Source organism: Pomacea canaliculata, linkage group LG6 (genome assembly GCF_003073045.1).
Source record: "Pomacea canaliculata isolate SZHN2017 linkage group LG6, ASM307304v1, whole genome shotgun sequence".
NCBI lineage: Eukaryota > Metazoa > Mollusca > Gastropoda > Architaenioglossa > Ampullariidae > Pomacea > Pomacea canaliculata.
In genome coordinates, this window is record NC_037595.1 from 3,322,482 (window position 1) to 3,333,477 (window position 10,996).

General features: G+C 42.5%; 2 protein-coding genes across 3 annotated transcripts; both read right to left on the reverse strand.

The window, feature by feature from the left end:
- Positions 1 to 906: 906 nt before the first annotated feature.
- On the reverse strand, positions 907 to 5,558 carry LOC112566371. The gene is made up of 5 exons (XM_025242529.1): positions 5,311 to 5,558; positions 4,788 to 4,996; positions 3,124 to 3,280; positions 1,959 to 2,093; positions 907 to 1,422 (listed from the first exon to the last, which is right to left on the reverse strand). The coding sequence occupies exons 2-5, from the start codon at positions 4,827 to 4,829 to the stop codon at positions 1,304 to 1,306; spliced, it is 453 nt and encodes a 150-aa protein (XP_025098314.1). The 5' UTR covers positions 4,830 to 4,996; positions 5,311 to 5,558; the 3' UTR covers positions 907 to 1,303.
- A 1,836-nt stretch (positions 5,559 to 7,394) lies between these two features.
- LOC112566546 lies at positions 7,395 to 10,102 on the reverse strand. Of its 2 annotated transcripts, none has more exons than XM_025242773.1 (4): positions 9,408 to 10,102; positions 8,492 to 8,648; positions 8,113 to 8,283; positions 7,395 to 7,755 (listed from the first exon to the last, which is right to left on the reverse strand). In XM_025242773.1, the coding sequence occupies exons 1-4, from the start codon at positions 9,447 to 9,449 to the stop codon at positions 7,697 to 7,699; spliced, it is 429 nt and encodes a 142-aa protein (XP_025098558.1). In that variant the 5' UTR covers positions 9,450 to 10,102; the 3' UTR covers positions 7,395 to 7,696. The 2 variants fall into 2 exon arrangements, with proteins under 2 accessions (XP_025098558.1, XP_025098557.1); XM_025242772.1 differs by having other exon boundaries at positions 7,395 to 7,800.
- Between the last annotated feature and the right edge of the window lie 894 nt (positions 10,103 to 10,996).

Consider the following 10,996-nt stretch of genomic DNA (forward strand, 5'->3'; position numbering starts at 1 on the left):
TTCTGTTGGAGATCGGAGGCTGAGCTTGTGTGTGTGTATATATATATATGACTTTCCATCATGTGGCTCTGTGGGTAATATTTGACACTAATAGCTACTTGTGTAAGGCAAGAGATACGTCCTTTTGACCTGGGTCGATTTGACTTTTGATGTTGGACGATATGGCGATCATGGATTTATGACGGGGACGCTTCGCGGCAACGGGGTTAGTACCCAGGATATCTCCCGCCCGCCTAAAATATCTGTGGATCACTATATTGAATGTAGAACCGTGGCTCGACTAGTCATTCCTCAAAGAAAGAAAGAAGGAAAGACAGAATAAGAAAAAAGAGTGTAACTAGGCACCTCGCTACCCGGTATAAACTGTCGCCCCCCTCACTCGATGTACTGGGAGCCACGTGCCTTTGTTACATGGGACAGAGAGAGAGAGAAAAGTTAAGTGGAGAAGATAGCAGTGGATGAATAACACAAGACAATGAGTCATAATTATGAGGTTCTGCTTCCTTAATCACTTGTCTTCATCTCATTTTCTGAGTTTCTGTTGGTCAGTTTCTGGGACGCTCGGCTTTTCCGAAGCAAACATATGTTGGGCACTTTGATAGGAATGACAAACACTAAAACATGTATGTACTTAAAAATATGAAAATTCAAGAAGTTTTAAGTGCAAGGGTTGTAGTTTAATCTCCATAGTTTTTATGTTTTGAAATAAATTAGGATACACAAACCTATATAACTGTTTCCAATATAAACGAAACTACGGCTACTTTGCTTAAAGAAACATGCAAAATAGGTTATAACAATATTTAGTAAAAGTTTATTTTTAATGATTAATCAATCACGCAATCGTTATTTAATTAGTCAATCAGTCAACAAGTTTGTTGTGCTGACAACAATAAAAAATTTATCAGAAATAGAAAGAAGTTTATTTAGTAGTAAAATTATGACCCTTGACCTCCAGCAGTCTTAGTGTCATGTTGTGGTACAATCCACAATACTTTGTGTCATGCTGTACCCCAACTACAGTTAAGATAGATGTTATGGATAGAAATAAAATGTCACATAATCACAACGAATAAGTTGATATTGAAAGATTGGAGTCGTACAAAATACATGAAACAGATGTCCAGATTGTAGAGAAAACTACAAAAAAATGTTCTTGATTGAAGGATTGGGCTGTCTAAAAGGAAAACAAAAATCTCATGAGTATCATATTAATTATCCAAATAAGATGTCATGATTAAAGAAATTAATGAGAAGTAATCGAGTGAAGTATCAGCCACAGTTTCAATGTTCAGACTGTAGCTCAGTTCCGGTTCACCAGCAGGTACAGCAGGAACATTGAAATCATCAGAAGTTTGTCTCCTGTGAAAACAGAGGATTGTGCGCCATTGGAGGTGTTGTTGTGGCTGTTGTTGTTTGTGCCTGAAACAATGTAAACACAAAAATATACATTTATCCAGTGACCTGCTCAATCTCTGCATCTTTCACTGCAAACGTCTGATAAGGACAATAACCTACAGACACTCATATTGGTTTGATATTGTGTTTGTTATTTGTCAAGCAGCTCATGATTGTTCCCACCCATCCAGTGTGATAACTTCTAAGCTCCCTAACTAAAAAAAATATACATTCGTGTGATACGAAGGTTATATTGCTGAGTTCATGTTGTAACAGATTGTATTTTTCTGTTCAACGACATTTGCTGGCTAAGTGAGGTGTTAGAGACTACACTCATTTCCGGGAAAATTTTTATAAGTTTTGTCAACTCCAATTTTGATATAATAAAGCAAAACATGACATCTGTGGAGGTTTCGGAAATTTTTCATAAATACTTTATGATTCTCTGTCCAGACTTGAATATTACAAGACAATGTGCGCTTATTTAGATTGTTTACTTTGCTACACAGGTCAGACCGTTAAGAAGTCGCACAACAATACGTGTAAAACAAATGTCTGACCTGCGGTGTTCACAATCGTGGTGCCAACAGTCGTGGTGCCAACAGTCGTGGTGATAGCGACACAGTGACCACCGTCGCAATGACTGGAGTCCTGACACTCATCGTTGTTAGTGCACGGATCTGTCAAACCTTTTTCTGCCAAGAGGAATAATTAGCAGTGTTTTAACAAGCAGCTGCAAAAATATATCAAGACGACGACGACGACGACGATGATGATGATGATGATTGTAATGGACTGCCACGTGTGGGTCCTGCGCGCAAGGATTAATTTCCACTCGCATGCACCCGTCCAGCATGCGTCCACACGCTCACTCCAAAACACTCCTCAGAATACAGATTTTAACATGAATAACGAATATAATGAAAGAAAAGATGTACATATATACACATATCTACATAGCAGAGTGGCTACAAGTATATCTTAAAACTTATCTCTCTGGTGTTTCTTCTTGATAGTTTCTCACGATAATAATTCCACTGCTCACTATTCACAAGTTACAGTTCAGTCCTATGCAGACTTCAACGAGAGTTCACAAATTCCTGCTTATCCAAATTCACACATCACAGTTCAGTCCCCCACGTGGACTTTAACGTCTTCTATGATCTCTAAGACGGACTCTCAGCGGCCGCTCACCAGCTCGCTACTTGGAGAAGTGACGTTCTCTGCCCCTCGCCAGACTTGGTTCCTTCTTCCGGTGGGCGTAGCTTCCTCCCGTTGGCCTTTGAGGTGTAGCAAGGGTCTGGACGCAGGTGTAAGGGGCGTTGCTCGCCTCAGGCGGTCCCCGACCTTCAGCTGGACAAGAGGGGTCGGGCTGTTATCCGGTGGTCTCCCCCTGGCCATGGTTGACTCGCTGTCGCTTACGTCGATTGTTGTCGTTAGCTTCGACTGGCCGCTGGTGATGAATGGGCGGCCAGACATTTGGCGCGCCAGTCGGGCCGATATGCCGCCAGCTTGACCAGTTCACTGCTTTAATCATTGTAACAACCTTACCCCCACCCGACTAACACACTAAATCCACTAACTACACAAAATGCCACAAAAGTAGAAAATATATTTTCTACAATGATGATGATGATGATGATGATGAAAGAAAAGAAAGAAAAAAACGGAAAGACATATATGCAGACAGACAGTCGAAGAAATCGAAGCATGTGAGACACTTACTAGGACGACAGTCGCTTCCATGGTCAGCATAGTAGCCTTGTTTACACTCACAAGCACCGTTAAGACATTCGCTGTTGGGTATGGCACTACACTCTGTAGTAGGAAGGCACGCTGCTCCTATCTGACTGTCACTCGGCTTCAGGATGCAGACGAGGACCTGTAACAAGAGACCGCCAGTCTGTAACATGTCCACCATCACACGATTGCAGTGGATCACATTGTCCTGTGTGCTTTGTGCGTGTCTAGTAAAGATAACCACAAAGTATCACAGTATAGTTATGTAGGGGGACTGTATTCTAAGTGATTCATCGTGTCTAGAGAACATAATGTATGGCGCACAACCTTTCTTTCACCCTGATAAATCCCCTGTTTGTGTGCTGGCTGGAGGGGAGTACAGGTGGAGGGTGAGTGTACCTCCCACGATAAATCACCTACATATTATATGCCGGGTGTGCAGGAGTAAGGGCGGGAGGGTGTGATCGTCCAGTCTAGTCCTTGTGAGCCTTTGGTGACTTTCTGCTCAACATCAATGGCACTCATTACCAGACTATGGCGCACCCCACCTCACCCAAGCTTTCTTTACCAGACATCCTGACTATGCCAGATGAACGTGCAGTCAGGCACAGTAAAATCCTGTTTATAAATGATACCCAGATAAAGAACGATTAAGTCAGGTCAGTTTAAAACCCAAACACAACCCGCTGTAGAACCAGGAACCACATTGTGGTGTCTTTGTGTGACGACAACCCAGGTACCGACCTTCACACACATTACGATCGACACGTGTCTCAATCTTTGAGTTCAGTGAAAGGTCAGAGTTGAGCGTAAAGAATATTATTGTTTCATTGTTTCTATTTTTTCCGTCGTATTAACGATCTTGAAACAATAATGAACATTCTTTAATATCTATCTTTCACTGCAGTACGTAAACAATTCCTTCAGTACTATAATATGATAGTTCGCACTAACATCTAACTAACTGGCAAATATTTCCTTACCATAAAACATACACACACACACACACACACACACACACACACACACACACACACACACACACACACACACACACACACACACACACATTGTTATGCCTCTTCCATAATACAACTCAGTAATAAAACTTCAATTCTACTCAATAATAAAATTTCAAGTCAGTTAATTCAGATACATTCAATAATAAAGTTATTTTACTTCATCAAACCTAAAAAAAAAAAAAAACTTGCCTTAACGTTCTCACCACATTATGTTTGTCTAGTTTTTTTTTTATCTAGTGCAGAATGTCAGGTGATGGCTCAGTGGATACAGCAACCATCCCCACTCTGTAAAAACATTGTGTATATCAGATAATTACATTCCACTTACAGAATATTCCTACTGCACCACCAGCAACAGCTGGAAGAGTCAGTAAAATTCTCAGTAATACTGCACTGGACACAGTTTCTAATAATCTCTCTCCTCAGCTCAGTTAAATTAACTTTGTCTGGCGAGTTTTCTTCGTGATAGAAAGGATCCTGGCCATCACCTGTCTGTAGACAGAACACTGTGTACCGAAGGTGTTCAGGTTTTCTCGGTCTACTGAGTACAAACAGCAAACATGACAATGTCCTTCTGAAACTCTCACAAAGGTCTTGTCGATGGAGGCGCCAGAGAGAACGACTTACCGCCGCACACAGCAGGGTGGACAGCTGTCTGCACAGAACCATTTCCTTCCTCTACTTGTAGATAGACACCTTCACAGTGACAGTCACAGCAGCTCCAGGTACCTGACAGGTGTGTGTCAGCCTTTTATAATCACACCTACCTGCTGGCGGACAACTTTGATTGGTCCGGTGGACCACCCGGAACTCGCAGCAGGTGTGGCTGATAGTCTCTCAAAAGGAATGCTACAAGACAATATATATTTTTTGTTTTTTTGCGAACAAACATGTATTTCTTTCATTTAAATATACAAGAAAAAGTTTGTCAACTCTCTCTCTCCTCTTTCTCTCTGTCTCTGTGTGGTCTAAAATTACAGACAAAACTACTTCGTGTAACTGTTTTGCTAAGCTAAATATTAACTATGCTAAATACTGATTCACAGGATACATAAATTCCCGTTCCCCACATTTCAGTTTTTACCAAGTGGCAACCCTGACTTGTACCCAACATATCGCATGTGTTTTTTCTTATCGTTTTTGTCGTCACCTTGTTTGTCGTGGCTGGCGCTGTTTCTATTCCGGTTGATCACGAGAATTAAGAATGTTTTCGCTCCTTATCAGCAAGTTCTCAAAAATCGACTGTAAAATAATCATTCAAGACAGCTTATCTCTTGTGACAACAGTCACCGAGGCCCAATCCCAAATACCTTTGACACTTTTCATTCCTTCCTGACTTTCCTATGGCTCCTTGCACCAGTCCGTCGTCAACATCATGTTGCCATCACACCACACCCAGCTCTTGGTAAGTAGAACCGACTCCAACCCGAGTACTTCGTCTGTTCGGGTGCCAACTTTATTTCTTTTGTAATCATCCTAGTGGTTGTTGAAATACCTGGTGTGACTTGTAAACTCGCTCTAATCCAGTCTATATTAATGATAGGTAGGGGTTTGATAAAGGGGAGAAGGGAAGGTCCCCGGAAAGGAGGGAGACAACCAAGGCCACGTTGGTCTCAAGATCGTGGGAGGGTGCTGACAGTTGGACTGGGGGACAGTCTCTCTCTCAAGGTTAACCACTTAACTGAATGCGGTTAAACCGGTGTGAATGTTATTGAAAACTTATCATATACTTTTTAATATTATTACCATCTCCATCACCTACCCACCCCGGTACATTTTCTCGTGTGGAGAAGACGCCATGCTGACCGAAAGGTAGGAAAGTGATCAGATAGGATAGATCGTCTCAATTTTTGTCAAACTTGTGCAGAAAATGTCAACACCTTGTTTCTCTGGACTGATCTAGTCATTTCTTTGAGTTCTGTTTACTATCTCCGGCTCCGGATAGCCAGGTATGTGATCCTTGTTGTGACCGTAGACCTTGACGACTATCAGCTTCTTCCTGTATAAAGGTGTCAGCTGTTGACAGCTGTTTAGATTAGTTTCGTTTATTCCTTGTTTCTCCTTTGAGGAGCATAGGGCAGCAACAACACCTCGCCAGCGGACCCGGTATAGGGCAGCCTCCCCCTTCAGTTGGGCTCGTGTGGTCCCCACGTCCCTTGCCTCGTTCTCTACTGTTCTTTTCCAAGTCTGCTTCGGTCTCCCAACTCTCCTCTTCCCTTGATGGTTCCAGTCAAGTGCCTGCCTGGCAATGGTGTCAGCTGGTTTGTGCAGGGTGTGTCCTGTCCTGTCCTGTCCTAACCCTGCTTGCACTTTTTGATGTCTTGGCTAGTGGCATTCAGGTTAGTTCTTTTCCACAGAGTGCTGTTGGAGATCTTTTCAGGCCATCTTATTCCCAGAATATGGCGTAGACATCGGTTGGTAAAGGTCTGGAGCTTGTTGTTGATGGTGTTGGTGTGAGTGGACTAGGGAATCTCACTGTGAGGTACAGTGTGTACCCAATCACCCATCCTCACAATCTCCAAACATTAAAAGGACGAAGAAGGGAATAGTTCAGAGTTAGTAACAGTAGTCAATTAACACATTTTCCCCTATGTACATACAAAAGTAACACAATCCCCCCTCCCAGGTGTAGTTTGATGATGAGTTGTAAAACAAAATCTAATTTTACAAGTGTTACTGGGCTCTGTCTAGGTTGAAACTTCCTTTTGCACCACCTAGGTAATTGTTTATTAATCAAGTGCAGCCGTCTGTGTAACTGCGACATACTCTGTGTATATGTGTGTTCACAGCAACTGACTTTCTCTTTGTCCTACGTACAGAAATAACCACAGGCGGACACACATACAAGACACACACACCGACACATCAGTATCACCAGACCACAAGAATATTTACATCCATAAGATTTACTTATGCGAGCTCCTGTGGACATAACTGCGTGTCTGTCCTCTCAAAGCTCAGGATGTTGGTGGGGATTGCAGATGACCTGCACCTGATACACCTGGACGGGAGGACACCTTAGACAAGCTCTTACACCTGGACATGTCAGTCACCTGACATCACAAGTAATATCGGCCTCTGAATGTTCACTGGTGCAGAGATGTTCCCGTTCTCGCGATCAGTGAATGCATCGGTCGCTCAGACCTCTAGAATGTTCTTTTAACCTGTTAATCTTGGAACACGAACACACACACGCACACACACGCACATGAATCGAGACGCGACACTAGGACCTTCAAAAATATTAGCATTTTTATTTGAACAGTTTTATTTCTTAGAGGTGTGGCCTACTGAGACGATTTTGTGGGACATACAGTCCACATGTGGACAAGAGACAGCACAGGCTCGCAGTGAGGTCACAGCTACATTCTCCTGTACACCTGGTAAGAAAAAGTCATCACGTGCGACACATTTAATTTTTAAAAAAGACAGCAAATAGAACGCTTGATATACAAGAGCGCATGAATAAAGAATAAACGCAATAATCGAGGGAAGTGGGAGCCACATCTTCCCTGCGCATGCTCAGACTTCAGACATCAGTTCCGGTTGACCATCACGTACTGCAGGAACCCTTGAATCACCACAGCTCTGTCTCCTATGGAAATAACAGTACGTGCGCCGTTGCTTGGATTGTTTTGGTCTGAAATAATTTTTAAAAAAACTCAGATCTCAAAGAACATTTTTTTCCTTGCTGCAAATCTCTCATCTACAGGCCAGTAGTAAAGAGTAGTAAAGAGTACCACGATTAAAGCTGAGCGATTCCAGACAACTTTCACAATTACTTTAGTATTTTCGCCCAGACTTCGGTATTACAAGACGAAGTACGCTGTTCTACATCGCTTACTCAGCTAAACGGATCAGATGTTTACTTTAGATTGTTTACTTTACTATACAGCGAGCAGACTGTTTAGAAGTCGCATCATTCTACGAGGGTGTAAGACAAATGTCTGACCTGCAGTGCCAGCAGTCGTGGTGCCAACAGTCGTGGTGACATCAGTCGTGGTGCCAACAGTCGTGGTGCCAACAGTCGTGTTGTTAGCAGTACCGACACAGTGACCACCGTCGCAGTGGCTGGAATCCTGACACTCATCGTTGTAAGCGCACGCATCTCCCAAACCTTTTTCTGCCAAGAGGAATAATCAGCAGTGTTTTAACAATGACAGCTGCAAAAAATATTTCAAGACGAAAGCGATGATGATGATGATGATGATGATGATGATGATGATGATGATGATGATGATGATGATGATGATTATGATGATGTAAGAAAAAAAACGGAAAGACATATATGCAGACAGACAGCCGGAGGAATCGAAGCATGAGACACTTACTAGGAAGACAGTCGCTTCCCTGGTCATCATAGAAGCCTTGTTTACACTCACAAGCACCGTTAAGACAGTCGCTGTTTGGTATGACAGTACTACACCCTGTAGAAGGACAAGCTGCTCCTATCTGACTCTCACTCGGCTTCAGGATGCAGACGAGGACCTGTAACAAGAGGCCCCAGTCTGTAATATGTCCACCATCACACGATTGCAGTGGATCCCCTTGTCCCGTGTGCTTTGTGCGTGTCTAATAATTTAACCACATAGTATAGTTAAGCAGGGGGGGGGGGGGCTGTATTCTAAGTGGTTCATCGTGTCTAGAGTACGGAATGAATGGCGCACAACTTTCCTTCCTCCCGTATAAATCAGCTGCTTGTATGCTGGCTGGAGGGGAGTAAAGGTGGAGGGTGAGTGTACCTCCCTCTATAAATCACCTACATATTATATGCCGGTGTGCAGGAGTCAGGGCGGGAGGGTGTGATCGTCCAGTCTACTCCGGGTGAGCCTTGGGTGACCTTCTGCTCAACATCAATGGCACTAATTCCCAGACTATGGCACACTCCACCTCACCGAAGCTTTCTTTATAAGACATCCTTACTGTACCCAGATGAACGTGCAGTCAGGCACAATAAGAAAATAAATAAAAGATACCCAGATAAAGAGCGATTAAGTAGGGTCAGTTTAAAAACAAAACCAAACCGCTGTAGAACCAGGAACTACAATGGAGTATCTTTGTGTGGGGACAACCCAGGTATCGACCTTCACAGAAATGAATTATGATAAGACGTTCAAACAATATTGAACATTCTGTAATATCTCTTTCACCGCAGTGAATAAACAATTCGTCCAGCAAACATGACAACGTCCTTCTGAAACTCTCAGAAAGGTCTTGTCGATGGAGGTGCCAGAGAGAACGACTTACCGCCGCACACAGCAGGGTGGACAGCTGTCTGAACAGAACCATTTCCTTTTTCTTCCTGTAGATGTGGACACCAGGGACACCTTCACAGTCACTGTCACCGCAGCACCAGGTACCTGACAGGTGTGTGTCAGCCTTTTATAATCATACTCAACCCATCTACTGACGGACTTTGATTGGTCCGGTGGACCACCAGGAACTGGCAGCAGGCGTAGCTGCGCATCTCAAGTCGAATGGTACAAGACATACGTTTGTTGTTTTCTCTTATGGAATAAACAAGTTCTTCTATGTATTTCTTTTTTTTAAATGTACAAGAAAGAGATTTACGATTTTTTTTCTTTATCTCTCCTCTGTGTGTGCGTGTAGTTTTATACTACAGATGAAAATTATTGCCTTTAACTTTTTCACGAGAATTGCATACTCTAGATATTTATTAAATCATTAACAGACTGAACGAATTACATTTAACTCATTTCAGTTTATTATCTTCCCAAATATCTGGCACATATCTCAAAGAAAGATACTTTTTTTTTATCATTTTTCTTGTCTTTCAAGTTCCCCCTAGTTCCATTAAGTGTGTTTTTGCGCCTTATCATCAAGTTCTTTAAAAAATCAAATGTAAAGGAACAAATGGAGAAAACTCTACTTCTGTAATAACAGTCAGCGAAGCTTCATTCCCAACCCCTACCGCTCCGGGTTTTTTTTTTTTTTTTTTCTTTTTTCCGTCTTACTTCTCTAGCGTTCCTTCCATCCGTCTGCCATCCACACCATGTTGCCATCTCAATCGTTTTTTAAACACCAGCAGAACCGACCTTAGCCCAATCACTTTATCTGAAGGTATTAATGTCAGTGCTAACGTTTATTTATTTTGCAATCATCCCGATGGCTGTGTAAGTACCTCGTGTGACCTGTGAGTTCACTCTGATCCTGTCTATATTAACCGAGGGTTGTGATCAAGTGGAGGGGTGGGGTTCGGGAGGAAGAGAGACAACGTGCCGCACATTGGATAGTGCAGACAGAGGGTCTCTAGATGTCTTCTCTTCCTCCAGACGACCAGGTCTTATCTGTTGCTAATATGTACAAATATCTTGGTATCTGTCTACTCGTCTATTTTTCTCTCACACTTTAAACGAAATGGCCAGTAAACAATACAATGGATTAGTTGGAATGCTTCAGGTACTTTGGTCCGTCGGCGATTCCTCCTCAGACATTTTTTTAATTATTTGACGGGCAAATACAACCCACGATGACTTATGCCTCTAAAGTATGAGGCATTATTGCAAATTTGAATTCCATTGAAGCAGTTTATCTGTTCGCACTAAAACGATTCTACGAGTACAAACCCCAAACAGACTGCGGACAGACTTCGAGGTCCTCCTAGACACGAGCTGTGACAAAAGTTTGACCCCTAGAAAGGGTCAAGTGCCGCAGAATTGATATACGCTGTATATGAAGTAAATTATGACAATTAAAACAGGATGTACACTTCCAGATTTTATCAAGTGTTGCACCTGTCTCCGAATATCTGGCACATGACGCACAGACATACTCGAGTTAACAAATTTCACTTTTTATATTTAAATTTTTTTGTG

Excerpts from the sequence above, each read along its gene's own strand:
- LOC112566371 (XM_025242529.1), bottom strand. The coding sequence starts at position 4,829 with ATGGTTCTGTGCAGACAGCTGTCCACCCTGCTGTGTGCGGCG. Across the intron at positions 3,281-4,787 it reads CCACCCTGCTGTGTGCGGCG|GTCCTCGTCTGCATCCTGAA; the intron begins GTAAGTCGTTCT and ends CTCTTGTTACAG. Across the intron at positions 2,094-3,123 it reads TGGAAGCGACTGTCGTCCTA|AAAAAGGTTTGACAGATCCG; the intron begins GTAAGTGTCTCA and ends TCCTCTTGGCAG.
- LOC112566546 (XM_025242772.1), bottom strand. The coding sequence starts at position 9,449 with ATGGTTCTGTTCAGACAGCTGTCCACCCTGCTGTGTGCGGCG. Across the intron at positions 8,284-8,491 it reads GGGAAGCGACTGTCTTCCTA|AAAAAGGTTTGGGAGATGCG; the intron begins GTAAGTGTCTCA and ends TCCTCTTGGCAG. Across the intron at positions 7,801-8,112 it reads CACGACTGCTGGCACTGCAG|ACCAAAACAATCCAAGCAAC; the intron begins GTCAGACATTTG and ends AAATTATTTCAG.